Here is a 23,982-nt window from a genome sequence, read left to right as displayed (position 1 = left end):
TCTGTAGATGTAGATGCCACTGGTTCTTCACGTTCTGTAGATGTAGGTGTCACTGGTTCTTCACATTCTGTAGATGTAGGTGTCACTGGTTCTTCACGTTCTGTAGATGTAGGTGTCACTGGTTCTTCACGTTCTGTAGATGTAGGTGTCACTGGTTCTTCACGTTCTGTAGATGTAGGTGTCACTGGTTCTTCACGTTCTGTAGATGTAGATGCCACTGGTTCTTCACGTTCTGTAGATATAGATGCCACTGGTTCTTCACGTTCTGCAGATGTAGATGCCACTGGTTCTTCACGTTCTGTAGATGCCACTGGTTCTTCACGTTCTACATTTGTAGCTGCCACCGTTTCACAACGCTTTGTCACGTCCACTTTAGTTTCCATCGTAATAGTGGAGCTTTTCTTACGACCACCCTCAACACTTTCACCACTCTTACGATTCCGAGACACGAAAAGCAGAGAACTCAACAATAAGAGAGTGGCGGTGCGTCCGTGAGCCGAGAACTGCCTTCACAAGAAAACAAACGGCGCACGGGCTGTATGTACAAGACAGTGAACAAATGCTCACTCCAGTTTATTCTCCTGCAGACAAATCTCACCTCTCCCTCGGCAACAACAACCACCAAAACTTCCCCGGCCTGTAACCACCCCCCCCCTCCTCCCTCCCTCTCCACGCTGCCCCCTCCCCTCCCCTGGCTTTGTGCCGGTTGTCGGAGCGGGCGATTCACTCGCCAAGGGCTCCCTCCACCCCCCCCCCCACCATGACGGACCTGCGGTAGCGGACGCCACAAATTCGGTGTTGGCGTCTGTGACGTTGCACCTCTGCAAATAATCGTGTTGTTGTTGTTCCGTTCCGAGTGCAAGGATTGAGGAATGAGTGCAAGGATTGAGGAATGAGTGAAAGGATTGAGGAATGAGTGAATGGATCGAACTAGTGCAAGGATTGAGGAATGAAGTGACCGCAAGGCCTATAGAAGGAGGGGAGCGAGCGAGGGAGGGATGGGGCTCAAGTAAGGAGGGCGATGGGGAAGGCCGTGGGGCACCGCTGGAGCCGTGTCGGCACCGCAAGACGAAAGAGTTCAGTGGAAATAAAGAATAAGGAAACGTAGCGGTGGAGACCACCACCACCACGAACACCACCACCACCACCAACGCCACCACCACGACCACCACCACCGCCACCACGATCACCACGGACCACCACCAAACTAATAAGGGTGGGGGGGGGGAGGCTACCTGCCTGCACCAACGGACCATGACCACAACATTGTTGTTGTTGAAGCTTCCAAAAAATTAAAGGGCGCATCGCCGGCAAGGCATCAACCGCTGGGCAGGCGACGGTCAGTGCCGTGGCGCCGGTGCCAACGCCGACTTGCCGACGGTCCGGCCACGTTCCCCTTGCTCCGCCAACTGGGCCAGGAGTGAGCTGGAGGAGGTGGAGGAGGTGGAGGAGGTACAGCGGTGCCATTGTCCGCTGGTACCGGGGAACCTTTGTCGGCATGTCGCGGGGCACAGGAGTCTTCTCACCGCCGGCAGCGCCGGCTAACGCACCGCCACCGGCACAGCCGCCAAGGGGTGCCGCCATCGCGCCGCCCACGCCGCCTGCGCCACCACCGCCGTGCGCCGTGCGCCGGCGCGGGGACCGGCGAAGCCGTTTGGTTCAGTGCTCGCCGGCGTCGCCGCCATCGTCGCCGCCGTCGCCGCCCATCCTCTTCACGATCCCACCGATGCCGCAGCCGACGCTGCCGATGACGACCATGATGCCCCTCCCCCCCTCCCTGGCGCCGCCGTTGGTGCCGGCGCCACCGCCGGCGCCGACATCGACGGCCGCCCCCTCGTCCGAGAATTTAATCAAAGCGTGGCCGGGGCGTCCTCCCGACTCGGGCGCGACGCCCTGCAGCGCCGCCGCCGAAGCCGCAGGAGGGGGGGGGGCCGCCTGCCGCCACGGGCCCCCCACCGGCGCTGTTGCTGCTGCGCCGGCGCTTGCGCTCGAAGAAATCGGCGACGTCCTGCGGGGCCAGGCCCGTCTGCTCCACGAGGCGCCGCAACGTCGCGTCCGAGGGCGACCGCTCCATGAGGAAGGCCTCGTTGAGCGAGATGAGCGGCAGGGCGCGCGCGATCGCCGCGGCGACGTCGCCCGGCGGCGCCGGGCTGCGCTTGCGCCCCTCCGAGGCCTGGGCGGGCGAGTGACCCCTGGACGTGCCGGGCGACGTCGACGCCGGCGGGCGGCGCCTGGCGTCGCGCGTCGGCCGCTTGTCACGGCCGCCGCCCCCCCCCCCCCGCCTCCTCCTCCTGCTGCTGCTGCTGCCGCTCGGCCCACATCAACTTCTTGCGCTGCTGCTGCCGGCGGTAGGAGAAGGACTTGCGCACCTGCAGGGGCGTCATCCGGAGCACGTTCGACAGCAGGGCGACGACATCTTCCGTGGGCCACGGGTTCTCCTCGAATTTCACCCGCAGGATGTCGCGCTCGCACGGCACGTGACCCGGCGGCGTCAACTGCTTCTGCGCCGGTGCCGCCGCCGCCGCCGCCGGCGCCTTCCTGCCGTTGCCCGGCCTGTAGCTGGGGTCGCTGGCGTCGCTGGCGTCGCTGGCGTCGCTGGCGTAGCCCCCCCGCTCCCGCGTGCCCCCCCCGCTCCCGCGTGCCCCCCCGCTCCCGTGTGCCCCCCCGCTCCCGCGTGCCCCCCCTCCCCCCCTCCTCCTCCTCCTCCACCACCCGCCCCCCGTCGTCGTCGTCGCTGTCCGAGTCCTCGCCCACGTCGCTGGCGCCGAGTTCGATGTCGATGGTGGCCGGCGCCGCCTGCTCCGCCCGCACGCCGGTCGGCCCGGCGCTGTTCTCGCTGCTCCAGTTGGGCCTGCGAACGGCAGCGCGGGGGGCACCGCTGATTACCGGGGCGTTGCGGGGTGGGGAAGTCGGCTACAGTTTCGTGTTTCCGTGTGGGCGACAACGCTCGACCCTTTCGCCCCCTTTCCAACCGAGTCCGTGCTCACCTCGTGACGTTTGTCCCACCCTCCGGTTCCCGTTTCCGAGGGAGTCCGTGCGTGTACGTCGGTGTCAAAGTACGTCAAAATAAGAACGTGGTGGCGGTCGTGGTGGGTGTGAAGATGATAATTGTTTTTTTACCCTTTTATTTGGCAACAAAACTGACACCGTTTTTTACGAGGAGTCTTGTTTGCATAGACCACAATACCTGCAGTCATAATGCAAACAAAAAACATAACTCTGATAATGTATGCACTGTCCTTGAAGTTGATTGGTCCACACCCGAGACAGCTTTCCTTAGAGCCTAGTCTCACATGGCAAATGAGGTACCAAGGGTGTGAAGATGTTCACGCAGCACGCAGATCGCCAGTGGCCTTGTCCATTGTACAAACACAATGCACGTAGCAGAGCACTTATAGCCCGGGGTGAGCGGCTATTCCGTGGGATAGCTTCTGGCATTCTCTGGTCTAACACTGGAGGTGAGACTAGGCCGTGAAGAAGGCTGCCGTCTCTGGTGTAGGCCAAACAGTTTTTAACGCGTAACGCCATCATCATCACCTTGACTACTTCCTGAACGTGTGGCGCTTCAGCCAGTCACTTCCAACATTTGAGGCACCGCAGCCTCAGCAGGGTCACCCCCCCCCCCCCCCCACTTTGCCTCACGATGTTTTCTGGGCGGAGGCATTTCCCCTCCCCCCAAGATCTCACAAAAATGCTCAGCAAATCTGAAAAACCTGTTCCTGGGGGTTGGAGACGGATCATCTTACTTTCCCCTAATGATGGTGATAGGTGTGGTGCTTTTATTGATGGAGTTAAGAAGTGATTTCTGATCTTCTTGGTTCTTTCGGTAAAGTCACGTAGAAGGGAAGTAATAAAATAATAAAAATAAAACATAATAAAATAATTCTCACGACGTTTCGGCCACAACAGTGATTTCTGATTGCGGGCTACTGAGGCGGATTCCATCTCTTCAGCAACCCGCGACCACCACCCATCCTTGCAGCGCCTCACGGCTCTCCGAACCTCCGAGCTAAGGCTGCGGTAAAAGCCTCCTCATTCTCTGACGTGGGATGCTGTAGACGATGAGAGTGGGCCTGTCACTTTTTCTCAGCCAGCTTGAACACCTCCTCTGTCAGCCAGGGTCTCTGGGGAGGTCTGGACCGTGGACCCAAAGCAGCCATTGCAGCTGCATGAGCCACAATCCTAAACCTCGCCCATTTACCCTCGACATCAAGGGGAGAGGGGGGGACGATGCCAACCCCAGCCGCAAGCGATGATGAAATTCTCGCTTGCAACTTTCATCAGCAAACAGAGACCAGGCCACTGTGGGTTTGAATGGGGTCCTGGGTGTACACCCACCACCGGAGTGGAAGCATGGCAGGTGCATCTTACAGATGACAAGTCGATGGTCGGAGGGCAGATCAGCTCCACGGTAGGTCCTGGTGTCAAGGACATGGGCCCGCATCCGCTATGTAGTATATTCTTGCTTGGACCCAGCATGCATCCATGATGTTGTGGATGCACCGATGCCAGAACAGTGTGTTGGTAATGAGCAGCACAGAAATCTATCAGCCTCCTACCGTTGTTATTGAGCTGATCTACCGAATGGCTAGCGATCATTCTAGCCCAGGTGTCAGCATCATGACCCACTCACATGTTAGTCACCACAATAGGATGACTATTCCGAGGGGCCAGATTAGAAGTTTTCGTGACTGCAAGGATTCTTACTCTTTAGTTTTTTCGGCAAAGTCACGTCGGTGAAAAATTAAAATAAATTAAATCACGACGTTTCGGAGGCAACACAAGCTTCCGTCTTCAGGTGAAACCGTCACAGCAAAATTAATGTATCAACTGATAAAGTCATTTTACAATTTATACAGTAATTTTACAAATGATACAGTAATTTTACAAAACAACCAAAAAGTATGAATCCGAGGGGCCACTTTAGCTAGCACCTCGGACAGGGAGTTATAGTCTGCATCCCTCTCCACTGATGTTCATCTTCGGTGAGGGCGTAAGCAACCACCACCACCACCATTCCTCACTTATTGTTGATGGGGAGGAGAGCCCAGAGCAGCCTGGGACTTACAGCTTCCCACACCTTACCGCTACGCTCCCACACCTTCATTCTTTTGTTCAACTGTCCCACTCACTGATGTTTGGGAGTTTCCTACCTCGAGTGCAGAACTGTCCATTCGGGCTGAACGATTCATCGATTTCAAATCGAAATCGCAATTTGAAACAATGCGATTAGCAAATCGCAAAGGCTGCGGTTTTCTGCGCGTCTTTATTTATATTGATTGAACTTGAGAATTGTACTATGTTTGATTGTTCTATTTCATCTTCTTGGTTCTTTCGGTAAAGTCACGTAGAAGACACTGTCTTCTCGACAGAACTGTTCTCCACCTGAAGACGGCTGTTTGCATTGTGGCCGAGGCGTCGTGAGAATTATTTTATTATGTTTTATTTTTATTATTTTATTATTTCCCTTCTACGTGACTTTACCGAAAGAACCAAGAAGATGAATCCCTGCAGTCACGAAAGCTTTAAATTGTTCTATTTCAATTAAAACATTTCAATAAATACACGTTGGAAGCAATTCATATCGTTTAAGTTCTCATCCGTGCACTAGAATATCTAGAGCAGTTCATATTTTGATGGTATCACATGGTACTGCTCCATCACATGTTTGAAATCCATTACACAGCGAATATTGAACTGAAGCTTGACTTTAAAACGTTTTATCGCAAATCAAATCGCAACATCTGTCAGAAAAATCGCAATTAGAGACTTTCCCCAAATCGTTCAGCCCTACTGCCCACCACCACTCAAGATGGCTGGAGCTAAAACGGGTCCACCGAACACCTCCTGTATTCAACAGAGATCCAGGCGGTACCGGTCTAGCACCTGACAGAGGAGCGGCAGCCTCTCCACCACAACAAGAGTTTGAACATTCCACGTGGCCACTCGCAGTGGCTTTTTGCCATTTCTGGAGGAACCCCGAGGGTACGGATTCAGTCTCCTGGCTTTGCCATCTGCAGAACGTGAAGAACCAGTGACATCTACATCTACAGAACATGAAGAACCAGTGACATCTACATCTACTGAACGTGAAGAACCAGTGGCATCTACATCTGCAGAACGTGAAGAACCAGTGGCATCTGCATCTACTGAACGTGAAGAACCAGTGGCATCTACATCTACAGAATGTGAAGAACCAGTGGCATCTACATCTGCAGAACGTGAAGAACCAGTGACATCTACATCTACAGAACATGAAGAACCAGTGGCATCTACATCTACAGAACGTGAACAACCAGTGGCTAACTGCAGCGTTACCGTCCAGCACAACTGAGGAGTTAGGGAGTTGTTTTGCCGGACAATGACACTCACACGTAACTGCATCAAACCTCACACACGAAGGGGGAGGGGGTGAGGGGTGAGGGGGTGACTCACTTCCAGTTCGACGTGAACGCTCCGCTGGCTCCCTGCGTGCTCGTCGTCGGCAGACGGCCCGCCGACCGCCAGATCTCGAACCACTGCTGCACCGTTTTGAGCGTCAGCCCCGTCTCCGAGCACAGGCGCTCCTGCTTGTCGGCCGACGGGAAGGGCGACTCGTGGAAGCTCGCCCACAGCGCCATGTGGATGTGCGTGGGCAGCGAGGCGTCCCGCGTCTCCGGCACGTCGCCACGCTGCACCACCTCGCTGAGGTCCACAATCTCGCCAGGCTCCAGCACCTCGCCGCGCTCCGGCACCTGGCCGCGCGTTGGCGCGCACGAGACGTCCCCGCTGCTGTCGCTGCTGTCGCCGCCGCCGTCGCCGTTGGCCGCCCCGGACGCGTGCCTCGCAGTCGGCTCCGCGGGCCGCCAAGGTCGCGCGTGACCGCCCTGAACGCCGTCGTCGTGTTGGCCGTGGCCGCCGGCGTTGCTTCTGCCGTTGTTGCCTCTCGCCGTCGCCGGCGGCGGCGGCGCCGCGGTCCTCGCGCCCGCGCTGAAGCCGCTGGGCCACCCCGAGCCGCCCTCTTCCGCCTCCACCCCGTCGTCGTCACTGTCGACGGTGTCGCTGCTGCGCAGCCGCAGCCGGGCCTCCAGCACCTCGTCCGGGGTCCAGCTGATGCCGTGCTTGAGGCGCTGGGCCTCGAACCACGCCTGCAAGTTCTCCGCGGTGACGCGGACGCGCCTCGCCAGGCGCAGGGCGCGGTCCCGCGTCGGGTACGGGAAGGCGTCGAACGCCCGCATCAGCCGCGGGTTGACGTCCAGCACGGGGTCGTAGGTCGAGTAGCGGAACGGCACCGCCACGCTCTCCTGCAGCGCCGGGTCGGGCGCTTGCCGCACCTTCACGGTGAAGGGGTTCTCCGCCTCCGCTCGGACCGGGGGCGGGGCGAGGACGGCCTGCGCAGGAGGAGCGCCGGCTGGTATCGGGGCGGCCGCCGCCGCCGCCTTAGCGCCGCGCTCGTCGGCATTGCCGCCGCCGCCGCCCTGGCCACGAGCGCCGACCTTGGCCGCGGTCGGCGGCGCCGCGCCGCCGCCTCTCTCGCCGACGGCGAGGGCCTCCTGCGCCGGCCGGGGCCGTCGACCCGCGTCCGAAGGGGTCGCCCTCGGCGCGGCGTCCGCCCTCGGCGGCGGCCTCGCGGCTGCCGGGGCCGCGGCGTCTTTCTCGGACGCGGCGCCCTTCGGCAGCCAGCTGCGGCACAGCTCCTCGGGGTCGTCCAAGATTCTCTCCGGCGCCTGGCCCCCCGCCTGCCGAAACGAGCGGCGGGGGGGTCGTCGACGCCGGCTCCCGCGACCGTCCTTCGTCGCAGCGCCAGCCCTCCTCGGTCACAAACGCGCGGAAGCTCTCGGGCGAGAGGGCACCGGCGCTGGCGGCGCGCTCCAGCACCGGCACGCGCTCCAGCCGCACGTGCGGCAACCCGCCGGTCATGGGCTCCCGCTCCGCCAGCGTCGCCTCCGCGGGGTGCGGCCACGATTTCTTCATGCAGATCTTCCTCCGCTGGTAGCAAAACTCGTTGATGGTCCTCCTGGAGCCCTTGCGGTTGGTCCTCATTGGCGCCCGGATCCGACCGCGACGTCAACCTGCGGCGCACAACGCGGCCGAGTTTCAGCGCACGCCCCAAACCAGGCGAGGCTTCCCCCACACGCTCACCGGCGGGGGGCAACTTGTACACTACGGGGAACTTCACGGGCGACCGCTGGCATGCGCCATGACTGTCGCTGTGGTTCAGCTAAAGCATCGAGAGAGACTGCTGCTCTTGCGGTGGCCTACACTCCCAGAGGGGGGTGGTGGTGGATCTCTCCCGGGGGGATGAGTGGCCCCATTTGGGCGACTTCCGCCGTGCGCCACCCCCCCCCCCCCCCGAGAGACAGATCACCCCACACCGGAGCGTCACATGAACCTGCCCCACGAGCTCACTTCTCTCAGTCTCAATGGATTCTCGAATTAATGTTTGCCGGTAATACCGACGATAATCACCCAGGAAATCTCTGGCCTCGAAGCTCGCGACGTCACTCCACATCGACCAGTCCCCCTCATTAATAATCATTATAAGCCGTGACGTCACTCCACATGGGGGGGGGGGCCGAGGCGCCTACTCCTCCCCCCTCCTCGGCGTCAACTCACAGCCCTCACTACAAAGGCAGAAGCCCTCACGTCACGCGGTCTCCGTGACGCTGTTGAGACATCGAAGTAAAAAGAACGTCGTAATGAACAAGGGATTATAACCTTGACATGACATAGGTCTGTGTCAACGCGGCCTTACACATTGCACACAAATTGATGCGATTAATATCACGTCCCGGTCTGCTTTTCGCTTGCAAGTTTCAAGTTTACTTGGACGGGCAAAAGGCGAGTAAATCATTAGTTTTACACAACACTTCAACGTTATCAAAATCAATCGAGTCTCCTTGTTGGCAAGCATTCTCTGCAACTGCCGACATTTGGGGCAAGTGTTGTGAGTCAGTAGCACCCTATGAAGGCCGAAACGGCACACGAGGGGAGGGGGGGTGAGTGGCCTTTGTCTCCCCGGTGGCGATGTTGACTGCTACACACCGCTGGCAACAGGTGTTCGCCCTGGACCGGATCAGATAACCAAACCACACTGCCGCCACCACCGCCACCACCACCATCCTCCTCACTCCATATCACGGATCTGCACAGCTGGCTTGAGGTCGGTGCAAAAGAAGTTCAACACACACAGACTCACACAGAGACCCATAGACTCACACAGAGACCCATAGACTCACACATAGACTCACACTGAGACCCATAGACTTACACATAGACCCATAGATTCACACAGAGACCCATAGACTCACACAGCGTCCCATAGACTCACACAGCGTCATAGACTCACATATAGACCCATAGACTCACACACAGACCCATAGACTACTCACACATAGACCCATAGACTCACACTGAGACCCATAGACTTACACAGAGACCCATAGATTCACACAGAAACTCAGACTCACACAGAGCGTCATAGACTCACACAGAGACCCATAGACTCACACAGAGCATCATAATCTCAGTATCAAAATGTAAGAGTATGTTTTACACTTTACGGCCATAAAACAGCTGTGTTAAGATGTTAAAACACCCAACAGAAACATGTTTTCTGCATGTTCACCACAAGTATATGTGGTGAAACCGATTCTTATACTCAACACTTATCACACGGCAGACTCAGAGACTACTCACACAGAGACCCATAGACTCACATAGAGACCCACAGACTACTCACACAGAGACCCAGAGACTCACATAGAGACCTACAGACTACTCACCACAGAGACCCATAGACTCACATAGAGACCCACAGACTACTCACCACAGAGACCCATAGACTCACATAGAGACCTACAGACTACTCACCACAGAGACCCATAGACTCACATAGAGACCCACAGACTACTCACCACAGAGACCCATAGACTCACATAGAGACCTACAGACTACTCACCACAGAGACCCATAGACTCACATAGAGACCCACAGACTACTCACCACAGAGACCCATATACTCACATAGAGACCCACAGACTACTCACCACAGAGACCCGTAGACTCACACAGAGACCCGTAGACTCACATAGAGACCCACAGACTACTCACCACAGAGACCCATAGACTCACATAGAGACCCACAGACTACTCACCACAGAGACCCATAGACTCACATAGAGACCTACAGACTACTCACCACAGAGACCCATAGACTCACATAGAGACCCACAGACTACTCACCACAGAGACCCATAGACTCACATAGAGACCTACAGACTACTCACCACAGAGACCCATAGACTCACATAGAGACCCACAGACTACTCACCACAGAGACCCATATACTCACATAGAGACCCACAGACTACTCACCACAGAGACCCGTAGACTCACACAGAGACCCGTAGACTCACATAGAGACCCACAGACTACTCACACAGAGACCCAGAGACTCACATAGAGACCTACAGACTACTCACCACAGAGACCCATAGACTCACATAGAGACCCACAGACTACTCACCACAGAGACCCATAGACTCACATAGAGACCTACAGACTACTCACCACAGAGTCCCATAGACTCACATAGAGACCTACAGACTACTCAAACAGAGACCCATAGACTCACAGAGACCTACAGACTACTCACCACAGAGACTCATAGACTCACATAGAGACCCACAGACTACTCACCAGACTCATAGCCTCACAGAGACCTACAGACTACTCAAACAGAGACCCATAGACTCACATAGAGACCCACATACTACTCACCACAGAGACCCGTAGACTCACATAGAGACCCGTAGACTCACATAGAGACCCACAGACTACTCACACAGAGACCCATAAACTCACATAGAGACCCACAGACTCCTCACCACAGAGACCCATAGACTCACATAGAGACCTACAGACTACTCACCACATAGACCCATAGACTCACATAGAAACCCACAGACTCCTCACCACAGAGACCCATAGACTCACATAGAAACCCACAGACTACTCACACAGAGACCCATAGACTCACATAGAGACCCACAGATTACTCACCACAGAGACTCATAGACTCACATAGAGACCCACAGACTACTCACCATAGAGACCCATAGACTCACATAGAGACCCACAGACTACTCACCACAGAGACCCATAGACTCACATAGAAACCCACAGACTACTCACACAGAGACCCATAGACTCACATAGAGACCCACAGATTACTCACCACAGAGACTCATAGACTCACATAGAGACCCACAGACTACTCACCATAGAGACCCATAGACTCACATAGAGACCCACAGATTACTCACCACAGAGACTCATAGACTCACATAGAGACCCACAGACTACTCACCACAGAGACCCACAGATTACTCACCACAGAGACCCATAGACTCACACAGAGACCCACAGACTACTCACCACAGATTCATAGACTCAGAGAGACCCACAGACTACTCACCACAGACTCATAGACTCACATAGAGACCCACAGACTCCTCACCACAGAGACCCATAGACTCACATAGAGACCTACAGACTACTCAAACAGAGACCCATAGACTCACAGAGACCTACAGACTACTCACCACAGAGACCCATAGACTCACATTGAGACCCACAGACTACTCACCACAGAGACCCATATACTCACATAGAGACCCACAGACTACTCACCACAGAGACCCGTAGACTCACACAGAGACCCGTAGACTCACATAGAGACCCACAGACTACTCACACAGAGACCCAGAGACTCACATAGAGACCTACAGACTACTCACCACAGAGACCCATAGACTCACATAGAGACCCACAGACTACTCACCACAGAGACCCATAGACTCACATAGAGACCTACAGACTACTCACCACAGAGACCCATAGACTCACAGAGACCTACAGACTACTCACCACAGAGACTCATAGACTCACATAGAGACCCACAGACTACTCACACAGAGACCCAGAGACTCACATAGAGACCTACAGACTACTCACCACAGAGACCCATAGACTCACATAGAGACCCACAGACTACTCACCACAGAGACCCATAGACTCACATAGAGACCTACAGACTACTCACCACAGAGACCCATAGACTCACATAGAGACCTACAGACTACTCAAACAGAGACCCATAGACTCACAGAGACCTACAGACTACTCACCACAGAGACTCATAGACTCACATAGAGACCCACAGACTACTCACCAGACTCATAGCCTCACAGAGACCTACAGACTACTCAAACAGAGACCCATAGACTCACATAGAGACCCACATACTACTCACCACAGAGACCCGTAGACTCACATAGAGACCCGTAGACTCACATAGAGACCCACAGACTACTCACACAGAGACCCATAAACTCACATAGAGACCCACAGACTCCTCACCACAGAGACCCATAGACTCACATAGAGACCTACAGACTACTCACCACATAGACCCATAGACTCACATAGAAACCCACAGACTCCTCACCACAGAGACCCATAGACTCACATAGAAACCCACAGACTACTCACACAGAGACCCATAGACTCACATAGAGATCCACAGATTACTCACCACAGAGACTCATAGACTCACGTAGAGACCCACAGACTACTCACCACAGATTCATAGACTCAGAGAGACCCACAGACTACTCACCACAGACTCATAGACTCACATAGAGACCCACAGACTACTCACCACAGAGACCCATAGACTCACATAGAGACCCACAGATTACTCACCACAGAGACCCATAGACTCACATAGAAACCCACAGACTACTCACACAGAGACCCATAGACTCACATAGAGACCCACAGATTACTCACCACAGAGACTCATAGACTCACATAGAGACCCACAGACTACTCACCATAGAGACCCATAGACTCACATAGAGACCCACAGATTACTCACCACAGAGACTCATAGACTCACATAGAGACCCACAGACTACTCACCACAGAGACCCATAGACTCACATAGAGACCCACAGATTACTCACCACAGAGACCCATAGACTCACACAGAGACCCACAGACTACTCACCACAGATTCATAGACTCAGAGAGACCCACAGACTACTCACCACAGACTCATAGACTCACATAGAGACCCACAGACTCCTCACCACAGAGACCCATAGACTCACATAGAGACCTACAGACTACTCAAACAGAGACCCATAGACTCACAGAGACCTACAGACTACTCACCACAGAGACCCATAGACTCACATTGAGACCCACAGACTACTCACCACAGAGACCCATATACTCACATAGAGACCCACAGACTACTCACCACAGAGACCCGTAGACTCACACAGAGACCCGTAGACTCACATAGAGACCCACAGACTACTCACACAGAGACCCAGAGACTCACATAGAGACCTACAGACTACTCACCACAGAGACCCATAGACTCACATAGAGACCCACAGACTACTCACCACAGAGACCCATAGACTCACATAGAGACCTACAGACTACTCACCACAGAGACCCATAGACTCACAGAGACCTACAGACTACTCACCACAGAGACTCATAGACTCACATAGAGACCCACAGACTACTCACACAGAGACCCAGAGACTCACATAGAGACCTACAGACTACTCACCACAGAGACCCATAGACTCACATAGAGACCCACAGACTACTCACCACAGAGACCCATAGACTCACATAGAGACCTACAGACTACTCACCACAGAGACCCATAGACTCACATAGAGACCTACAGACTACTCAAACAGAGACCCATAGACTCACAGAGACCTACAGACTACTCACCACAGAGACTCATAGACTCACATAGAGACCCACAGACTACTCACCAGACTCATAGCCTCACAGAGACCTACAGACTACTCAAACAGAGACCCATAGACTCACATAGAGACCCACATACTACTCACCACAGAGACCCGTAGACTCACATAGAGACCCGTAGACTCACATAGAGACCCACAGACTACTCACAAAGAGACCCATAAACTCACATAGAGACCCACAGACTCCTCACCACAGAGACCCATAGACTCACATAGAGACCTACAGACTACTCACCACATAGACCCATAGACTCACATAGAAACCCACAGACTCCTCACCACAGAGACCCATAGACTCACATAGAAACCCACAGACTACTCACACAGAGACCCATAGACTCACATAGAGATCCACAGATTACTCACCACAGAGACTCATAGACTCACGTAGAGACCCACAGACTACTCACCACAGATTCATAGACTCAGAGAGACCCACAGACTACTCACCACAGACTCATAGACTCACATAGAGACCCACAGACTCCTCACCACAGAGACCCATAGACTCACATAGAGACCTACAGACTACTCAAACAGAGACCCATAGACTCACAGAGACCTACAGACTACTCACCACAGAGACCCATAGACTCACAGAGACCCACAGACTACTCACCACAGAGACCCGTAGACTCACACAGAGACCCGTAGACTCACATAGAGACCCACAGACTACTCACACAGAGACCCAGAGACTCACATAGAGACCTACAGACTACTCACCACAGAGACCCATAGACTCACAGAGACCTACAGACTACTCACCACAGAGACTCATAGACTCACATAGAGACCCACAGACTCCTCACCACAGAGACCCATAGACTCACATAGAGACCCACAGACTACTCACCATAGAGACCCATAGACTCACATAGAGACCCACAGACTACTCACAACAGAGACCCATAGACTCACATAGAAACCCACAGACTACTCACACAGAGACCCATAGACTCACATAGAGACCCACAGATTACTCACCACAGAGACTCATAGACTCACATAGAGACCCACAGACTACTCACCACAGAGACCCATAGACTCACATAGAGACCCACAGATTACTCACCACAGAGACCCATAGACTCACATAGAGACCCACAGATTACTCACACAGAGACCCATAGACTCACATAGAGACCCACAGACTACTCACACAGAGACCCATAGACTCACATAAAGACCCACAGATTACTCACACAGAGACCCATAGACTCACATAGAGACCCACAGACTACTCACACAGAGACCCATAGACTCACATAAAGACCCACAGATTACTCACCACAGAGACTCATAGACTCACATAGAGACCCACAGACTACTCACCACAGAGACCCATAGACTCACATAGAGACCCACAGACTACTCACCACAGAGACCCATAGACTCACATAGAGACCTACAGACTACTCACCACAGAGACCCATAGACTCACATAGAGACCTACAGACTACTCAAACAGAGACCCATAGACTCACAGAGACCTACAGACTACTCACCACAGAGACTCATAGACTCACATAGAGACCCACAGACTACTCACCAGACTCATAGCCTCACAGAGACCTACAGACTACTCAAACAGAGACCCATAGACTCACATAGAGACCCACATACTACTCACCACAGAGACCCGTAGACTCACATAGAGACCCGTAGACTCACATAGAGACCCACAGACTACTCACACAGAGACCCATAAACTCACATAGAGACCCACAGACTCCTCACCACAGAGACCCATAGACTCACATAGAGACCTACAGACTACTCACCACATAGACCCATAGACTCACATAGAAACCCACAGACTCCTCACCACAGAGACCCATAGACTCACATAGAAACCCACAGACTACTCACACAGAGACCCATAGACTCACATAGAGATCCACAGATTACTCACCACAGAGACTCATAGACTCACGTAGAGACCCACAGACTACTCACCACAGATTCATAGACTCAGAGAGACCCACAGACTACTCACCACAGACTCATAGACTCACATAGAGACCCACAGACTCCTCACCACAGAGACCCATAGACTCACATAGAGACCTACAGACTACTCAAACAGAGACCCATAGACTCACAGAGACCTACAGACTACTCACCACAGAGACCCATAGACTCACAGAGACCCACAGACTACTCACCACAGAGACCCGTAGACTCACACAGAGACCCGTAGACTCACATAGAGACCCACAGACTACTCACACAGAGACCCAGAGACTCACATAGAGACCTACAGACTACTCACCACAGAGACCCATAGACTCACAGAGACCTACAGACTACTCACCACAGAGACTCATAGACTCACATAGAGACCCACAGACTCCTCACCACAGAGACCCATAGACTCACATAGAGACCCACAGACTACTCACCATAGAGACCCATAGACTCACATAGAGACCCACAGACTACTCACAACAGAGACCCATAGACTCACATAGAAACCCACAGACTACTCACACAGAGACCCATAGACTCACATAGAGACCCACAGATTACTCACCACAGAGACTCATAGACTCACATAGAGACCCACAGACTACTCACCACAGAGACCCATAGACTCACATAGAGACCCACAGATTACTCACCACAGAGACCCATAGACTCACATAGAGACCCACAGATTACTCACACAGAGACCCATAGACTCACATAGAGACCCACAGACTACTCACACAGAGACCCATAGACTCACATAAAGACCCACAGATTACTCACCACAGAGACTCATAGACTCACATAGAGACCCACAGACTACTCACCATAGAGACCCATAGACTCACATAGAGACCCACAGATTACTCACCACAGAGACTCAGACTCACATAGAGACCCACAGACTACTCACCACAGAGACCCATAGACTCACATAGAGACCCACAGATTACTCACCACAGAGACCCGTAGACTCACATAGAGACCCACAGACTCCTCACCACAGAGACTCATAGACTCACATAGAGACCCACAGATTACTCACCACAGAGACTCATAGACTCACGTAGAGACCAACAGACTACTCACCACAGATTCATAGACTCAGAGAGACCCACAGACTACTCACCACAGACTCATAGACTCACATAGAGACCCACAGACTTCTCACCACAGAGACTCATAGACTCACACAGAGACCCACAGATTACTCACCACAGAGACTCATAGACTCACACAGAGACCCACAGACTCCTCACCACAGAGACCCATAGACTCACACAGAGACCCACAGACTCCTCACCACAGAGACTCATAGACTCACACAGAGACCCACAGACTCCTCACCACAGAGACCCATAGACTCACACAGAGACCCACAGACTCCTCACCACAGAGACCCATAGACTCACACAGAGACCCACAGACTCCTCACCACAGAGACTCATAGACTCACACAGAGACCCACAGACTACTCACCACAGAGACTCATAGACTCACACAGAGACCCACAGACTACTCACCACAGAGACTCATAGACTCACACAGAGACCCACAGACTACTCACCACAGAGACTCATAGACTCACACAGAGACCCACAGACTACTCACCACAGAGACTCATAGACTCACACAGAGACACACAGACTACTCACCATTCGATTGTTGTCCTTCACCATCAGCGACGTGAGAGTGGTAGCGAGGTGGTGAGGGTGGTGGTGAGGGTGGTGGTGAGGGTGGTGGTGAGGGTGGTGGTGAGGGTGGTGGTGAGGGTGGTGGTGAGGGTGGTAGTGTGGGTGGTGAGGGTGGTGGTGGTGAGGGTGGTAGTGTGGGTGGTGAGGGTGGTGGTGGTGAGGGTGGTGGTGAGGGTGGTGGTGAGGGTGGTAGTGTGGGTGGTGAGGGTGGTGGTGAGGGTGGTGGTGAGGGTGGTGGTGAGGGTTGTGGTGTGGATGGTGGTGAGGGTGGTGGTGAGGGTGGTGGTGGTGAGGGTGGTGGTGTGGATGGTGGTGAGGGTGGTGGTGAGGGTGGTGGTGGTGAGGGTGGTGGTGTGGATGGTGGTGAGGGTGGTGGTGGTGGTGAGGAAGGTGGTGAGGGTGGTGGTGTGGATGGTGGTGAGGGTGGTGGTGGTGAGGAAGGTGGTGAGGGTGGTGGTGGTGAGGAAGGTGGTGAGGGTGGTGGTGGTGAGGAAGGTGGTGAGGGTGGTGGTGGTGGTGACGAAGGTGGTGATGGTGGTGGTTGTCGTGTGGATGTTAGACGCGCGTGGTAGTAGTGATGGTAACGATAATAGCACGACTACAACAACAGCTTAATAAATAAAATAAAAATACCAACAATAAATACACCTGAGGTGAAAATTGTTTACAGTAAAAAAGGGAAAAGTTAATTTGAATTTGAAAAGTAAAAAAAATCTTTGTTCTTAAGATGGCAGCAGCCCGTCAGAAAGGCCTCAAGCCTGGGCCTAGTGACCCCGGAAACGGAAACTGGCCGTGACCCCTGCCCCTCCACTCCCGCCAAAATTCCCGGGGCCACGCCTCTCGCGCTCGCTCATTGGTCGGTGGCTGAGCAGGGGGGCGGAGCCTGGAGTAGAGTGGGAGGGGCGAGAGGGAGTAGGGCCGTGTGCAGCGCCTCGGGGCTATAAGTGCCCCTCCCCCACACTCCCCCCCTCCCACCCCCAATATCCCTCTTCTCATTGGTGGGTGGCTGAGCAGGGGGGCGGAGTCTGGAGTAAAGTGGGAGGGGCCAGGGAGAGTAGGGCCGTGTGCAGCGCCTCGGGGCTGTACGCACCCCTCCCCCACACTCCCCCCCTCCCACCCCCAATATCCCTCTTCTCATTGGTGGATGGCTGAGCAAGGGGGCGGGGCCTGGAGTAGAGTGGGAGGGGCCAGGCAGAGTAGGGCCGCGTGCAGCGCCTCGCGCGATGTCCCCCTCTCCCACACAACACCCCCTCCCCACCCCCTCAATCTCCTCCGCTAATTGGTCGATGGCTGAGTGGGGGGCGGGATCTGGAGTCGAGGGGGGAGGGGCAAGGGGGGGAGAGTAGGGGGGGAGAGTAGGGCCGTGTGCAGCACCACTGGACAACGCCCCCCCCCTCTAATCCCCAATACCCTCTGCTTATTGGCCGGTAGCTGACCAGGGGCGGGGTCTAGAGTGGAGGGGGGGGAGGGGCGAGAGAGAGAGTAGGGCCGTGTGCAGCGCCACGCAAGTACTCCCCCCCCCCCTCTACACAACCGCCATTCGCCACTAAGCGTCTGTGACGTCACCACTGCGCTCGTGCCAGGCTAGGTGCACGTTGAGGCCACGTGAAGTGTCGAACGCCCGCCGGCAGGAGGCCACGGGGCAGACCCAGCAGGTGCCACGGGTCCACTGACTGAGATAACTTCCCCCACAAATACCCCCGATCCCCCCCCCCTCTCACCCCCTCCACTAATTAGCCAATAGCCGCGTCACGAGCTCAGTGCTCACGAAGTGACGGTGATGTCACCATGGCGCCTGTGCCAGGCCAGGTGCACGTTGAGGCCGCGTGAAGCGTCGAAGGCTCGCTGCTGACAGCCCCAGCAGGTGCCGTGGGTTGGCTCCGATGATTGGTAGATGCACCGGCTGTACACCCTTCATGTCCCAGCATGCATCGAGCATGTCTATGATATTTTGAATCTCTGTGTGTATGTGTTCGAGCGTGCGTAGTGCTCACGAAGTGACGGTTTGGCCAGGCTGGATTGTGTGAGGAGCTCACAGATCCTTGAAGGATCTGGGCAGGGTCCCGTCGGTCAGTTCCTCCGGCAGGCAAGGCTGCGTTGACTGGGTCATGTAGCCCGCATGCCCAGACACCGCATGCCTAAACAGCTTTTGTTCGGCCGGATCGAGGGGGCTAAACGGGCGCGGCACGGGCTAGAGAAGAGATGGAGTGATGTGGTACAGGAGGACGTGGAGCTGAGTGGACTTGCCGATGACTGGTACCAGCGGTGTCAAGATCGACCTCAGTGGAGGAGGCTCGTGAAGGACGCTACTGGGCAGTTGGAGGCAGTCACCCTCCAACAACAACGGAGGGAGGAGGAACGACGCTCACAACGAGCGGAGCGCCGGGTGGCTAAAGCACAGCAAGTTGGCACAGTAGGGGGCACAGGTGGTGCATCAGCCAGTCATCTCGGTCAACTCGGTCAGTCGACCCGTGGCACCTGGGTCTGCCCCGTGACCTCCTACCAGAGGGCGTTCGACACTTCACGTGGCCTCAACGTGCACATGGCCTGGCACAAGCGTCGTGGTGACATCACCGCCACTTAGTGGCGAATGGCGGTTGTTGTTGTAGTGACGTCGAGGATGTCACTGAGAGGGCCAGGACAAGCGATGCACCGTCATCGCGTACACCCCGTGGGCGGGTGTGGTACCAGCCCTAGCGGGGCTTGGTGAGCGCTGGGATAGCGCTGGCACCACGCACAGCGAGCGCTGTGGGCTCCCACAGGGGGGAGTGGGAGAGCGTCTGCCCAGGGACAGGGTTGCCCCGGGCCGTGGCACTCTGGTTGACCCGTAGACACGTGATCCGGAGTGTCCACAGAGAGGCCCCCAGGTGGGGGCGCTAGGGGTGGTCACGTGTCCGGGGAGAGCTCTCTCGAGAGAGCTAGAAAGCTCCAGAAGGGGGGCGGGGCCAAGGGCGGAGCCGGCCTTGACCGTATTGGGATATAAGGTGGGTCCCTGAGAGGGGCCGGGGTCGCTGCATTCTACAAGCTGGAAGCTCCACGTCTACAACCTGAAGCTCCACGTCTACAAGTTGGAAGCTCCACGTCTACAAGTTGGAAGCTCCACGTCTACAAGGCAACCACGTGGTCGCGGACCCGAGTAGAGACCCGACCCCTCTGTATAGGGTAGTTAGCTGGGTGGTCACCACCCTAGGCTGTATCTGGTGAAGGGGCAGTTACCCCTTAGTGTTAACGTGTTTCTATAAATGTGTTGCCTCTAAAAGGAACTTTTTTTGGCTGCTGCAGCTCTTTACTATTAAAATTCCCCTCCCTTCATCACTGCTAATCATATTTCTCTCCCTTTATCACTGCTAATCCTACATCATATACTAGCATAATATAACTTTGAGACCCCCCCACCACCTACACATTCCACAAGTAGTGACTAATCCCATATCTGCATTTCTCAACAATATACTAAATTCCTCTGTTGATATGTAAATTACTTTGTCAAGGCGCCCTTCCTCCTCTAACCCAGCTTAAAAATACGCTGCCAAGCTTGGCGGTGTTCATTAGGACGCTGTCTTTCCGACAGCCCTGTTCTTCACCTGAGGACGGCTGCTAGCGTTGTGGTCGAAAGGTCGTGAGAATTTTATCTTATTATGTTTTATTTTGATTATTTTCCTTCTACGTGGCTTTACCGAAAGAACCAAGAACATCTAAAAGGCACGTCTGCGACTCAGTTGAACTCGCTACACACGGATCAAGCATGCCGATATTTTTGTTTGAGCACGTGTAATAAACCACTTCCACGACACGTTGAGATTTGCGTCCTTTCTTTATTAGTTACGGCTGCTTTGGCTCCGCGCTCTCTTTAGATGGTCACCCTCTCTCTCTCTCTCTCGCCGCATGCGCGCGCTCTCCGCTCCTCCGTTCCCGCACGGCTTCCCTCGCCTCCCCGCGCACCGTCGGTCGACGGGGCGCCGGGAACCGGGAGAACGTCGCCCGCGGCTGCCACGTGGTCGGTGGCTGACAAGATGGCGGAGATGCAGTTCGGACCAGAGGTCGCAAACGGGTTTTGATTCCTTACCCGTACCCGTACCCGGCCGCACCAGGGTCGCAAATGGGTACCCGTACCCGTTCCCGGCTGGGTACGGGTACCCGTTCCGTACCCGTATCCTACCCGAAATGAGTGACAAACGGTGACTCACCAGTGACTCACGGCCTATCCGTACCTGTACCCGGCAGCACCAGGGTCGCAAACGGGTACCCGTACCCGGCCAGGTACGGGTACGGGTAGCCATTCCCTACCCGTACCCTACCCGATATGAGTGAGAAACGGTTACTCACCGGTGACTCACGGCCTACCCGTACCCGGCCGCACCAGGGTCGCAAACGGGTACCCGTACCTGGCCGGGTACGGGTAGCCGGGTATCGGGTAGGGTACGGGTATCGGGTACCCGGTTGCGACCTCTGGTTCGGACCCAGGCTTCCACACCGAACCCCGAGTCCTACTCCTGCCTCTCCTTTTATCCTCCTTGGGGGAGCGAAGTCCCGCCTCTAACCACGCCCCCTTCAGAACCTTCTCGATGGTTCCCGCATGTACCCCTGAGCTCCGCCCATGAACTTTGGCCCAGATCGAACCCGTAGTAGCCCTGAATGGCTATGACCGATGCGGCAATGCCTCTACATAACAAAAGGCTCAGTCCCATTTACACGCACCTTTACATCAGCCTCACCTTAACAACTCTTTTCAACCAGTCTACGCAACAAAGGCTCATTCCTAACAGCGTGCTTCAGCCGCACCGAACCGCACAATAATAATATCCAGGGCCTACCTTGGCTCCTCCCACCCTCAACCAGTATATATACTGGTTGAGGGTGGGAGGAGCCAATATCCAGGGCCTACCTTGGCTCCTCCCACCCTCAACCAGTATATATACTGGTTGAGGGTGGGAGGAGCCAATATCCAGGGCCTACCTTGGCTCCTCCCACCCTCAACCAGTATATATACTGGTTGAGGGTGGGAGGAGCCAATATCCAGGGCCTACCTTGGCTCCTCCCACCCTCAACCAGTATATATACTGGTTGAGGGTGGGAGGAGCCAATATCCAGGGCCTACCTTGGCTCCTCCCACCCTCAACCAGTATATATACTGGTTGAGGGTGGGAGGAGCCAATATCCAGGGCCTACCTTGGCTCCTCCCACCCTCAACCAGTATATATACTGGTTGAGGGTGGGAGGAGCCAATATCCAGGGCCTACCTTGGCTCCTCCCACCCTCAACCAGTATATATACTGGTTGAGGGTGGGAGGAGCCAATATCCAGGGCCTACCTTGGCTCCTCCCACCCTCAACCAGTATATATACTGGTTGAGGGTGGGAGGAGCCAATATCCAGGGCCTACCTTGGCTCCTCCCACCCTCAACCAGTATATATACTGGTTGAGGGTGGGAGGAGCCAATATCCAGGGCCTACCTTGGCTCCTCCCACCCTCAACCAGTATATATACTGGTTGAGGGTGGGAGGAGCCAATATCCAGGGCCTACCTTGGCTCCTCCCACCCTCAACCAGTATATATACAAGGACAGTTTTCTTGGAATTTCTCATTTACTTGATGCAGCAATCGTGCTGTGACGGTTCCACCTGAAGACGGAGGCTTGTGTTGCCTCCGAAACGTCGTGATTTTTATTTTTTATTTTACTTTAATTAATTTTTATTTTTTACCTACGTGACTTTACCGAAAAAACCTAAGAAAATGCCTATGCGGCCACCGTATGTCGGTGTGCTCTCTCATTACTGATGATTTGAATACCCGTGTCTGCGTGTTCGAGCATGGATCGAGCATGGATCGAGCTGTGATAGTTTGAATACCTGTGCCGATGTGTTCGATTGATGGATGTGAATAATCCCATGGAGGGGAGGCCAATTCCAAAATCGTCGATTCCCCTTGATGGCACTTGTTGCCACCACAGCGGCCAAGTGGGGGCTCTGGATGGGTGCGAGGGCCTGGTAACCCCTCCACCTTCAATTGATTACTACAAAAGCATGGAAAAATATCTAGCTAAGCTTGTACCAGAGGCCCCGGGGGGACAGGCGTCGATAACATCTCCTCGCCAAAACCCATTTTGCGGAGCCAGGAGACTGAATCCTTACCCTCAGGGTTCCTTAGGAAATGGAAAAAAGCCGCCGTGAGTGGCCACGTGGAATGCTGGAAGACGCACTACGGAGGAGAGGCTGCCACTCCTCTGTCGGGAGCTGGACCGGTACCGCCTGGATCTCTGTGGTAGTCAGGAGGTCCGGTGGCCTGGCTCTGGCTCCAGCCACCATGAGGAGTGGAGTACTCCACTGGGGGTAGGAAACTGCCAAACAACGGGGAATGGCTTTTATGAACAAAACAATGAAGTGGGCGTGGGAGCGTGGCGGTGAGGTGTGGGAAACTGTAAGCCCCAGGCTACTTTGGGCTCGCCTTCCCATCAACCAGAGGCGAGGAGT

At 54.8% G+C, this 23,982-nt stretch overlaps 2 protein-coding genes across 2 annotated transcripts; both read right to left on the bottom strand.

Moving 5' to 3' along the window:
• Positions 1–1,659: 1,659 nt before the first annotated feature.
• LOC144741527 (uncharacterized) lies at positions 1,660–7,406 on the bottom strand. The gene is made up of 5 exons (XM_078624043.1): positions 6,436–7,406; positions 2,717–2,851; positions 2,320–2,595; positions 1,946–2,192; positions 1,660–1,893 (listed from the first exon to the last, which is right to left on the bottom strand). Exons 1-5 carry the CDS (start codon positions 7,215–7,217, stop codon positions 1,660–1,662), a joined length of 1,674 nt encoding a protein of 557 aa, XP_078480169.1. The 5' UTR covers positions 7,218–7,406.
• On the bottom strand, positions 7,406–18,393 carry LOC144741526 (uncharacterized). Its single transcript, XM_078624041.1, has 2 exons — positions 17,474–18,393; positions 7,406–8,051 (listed from the first exon to the last, which is right to left on the bottom strand). Exon 2 carries the CDS (start codon positions 8,020–8,022, stop codon positions 7,420–7,422), a length of 603 nt encoding a protein of 200 aa, XP_078480167.1. The 5' UTR covers positions 8,023–8,051; positions 17,474–18,393; the 3' UTR covers positions 7,406–7,419.
• Positions 18,394–23,982: the final 5,589 nt, after the last annotated feature.

The sequence above is a fragment of the Lampetra planeri genome, unplaced genomic scaffold (assembly GCF_965212315.1).
Source record: "Lampetra planeri unplaced genomic scaffold, kcLamPlan1.2.h2 scaffold_584, whole genome shotgun sequence".
In the NCBI taxonomy this organism is placed as follows: domain Eukaryota; kingdom Metazoa; phylum Chordata; class Hyperoartia; order Petromyzontiformes; family Petromyzontidae; genus Lampetra; species Lampetra planeri.
The sequence above is the reverse complement of the archived record's forward strand: the minus strand, read 5'-3'. Positions and strand labels throughout refer to the sequence as shown.

Excerpts from the sequence above, each read along its gene's own strand:
- LOC144741527 (XM_078624043.1), bottom strand. The coding sequence starts at position 7,217 with ATGCGGGCGTTCGACGCCTTCCCGTACCCGACGCGGGACCGCGCCCTG. Across the intron at positions 2,852-6,435 it reads GCGTTCACGTCGAACTGGAA|GCCCAACTGGAGCAGCGAGA; the intron begins GTGAGTCACCCC and ends TGCCGTTCGCAG. Across the intron at positions 2,193-2,319 it reads CAGCAGCGCAAGAAGTTGAT|GGGTCACTCGCCCGCCCAGG; the intron begins GTGGGCCGAGCG and ends CGGCACGTCCAG.
- LOC144741526 (XM_078624041.1), bottom strand. The coding sequence starts at position 8,022 with ATGAGGACCAACCGCAAGGGCTCCAGGAGGACCATCAACGAGTTTTGC.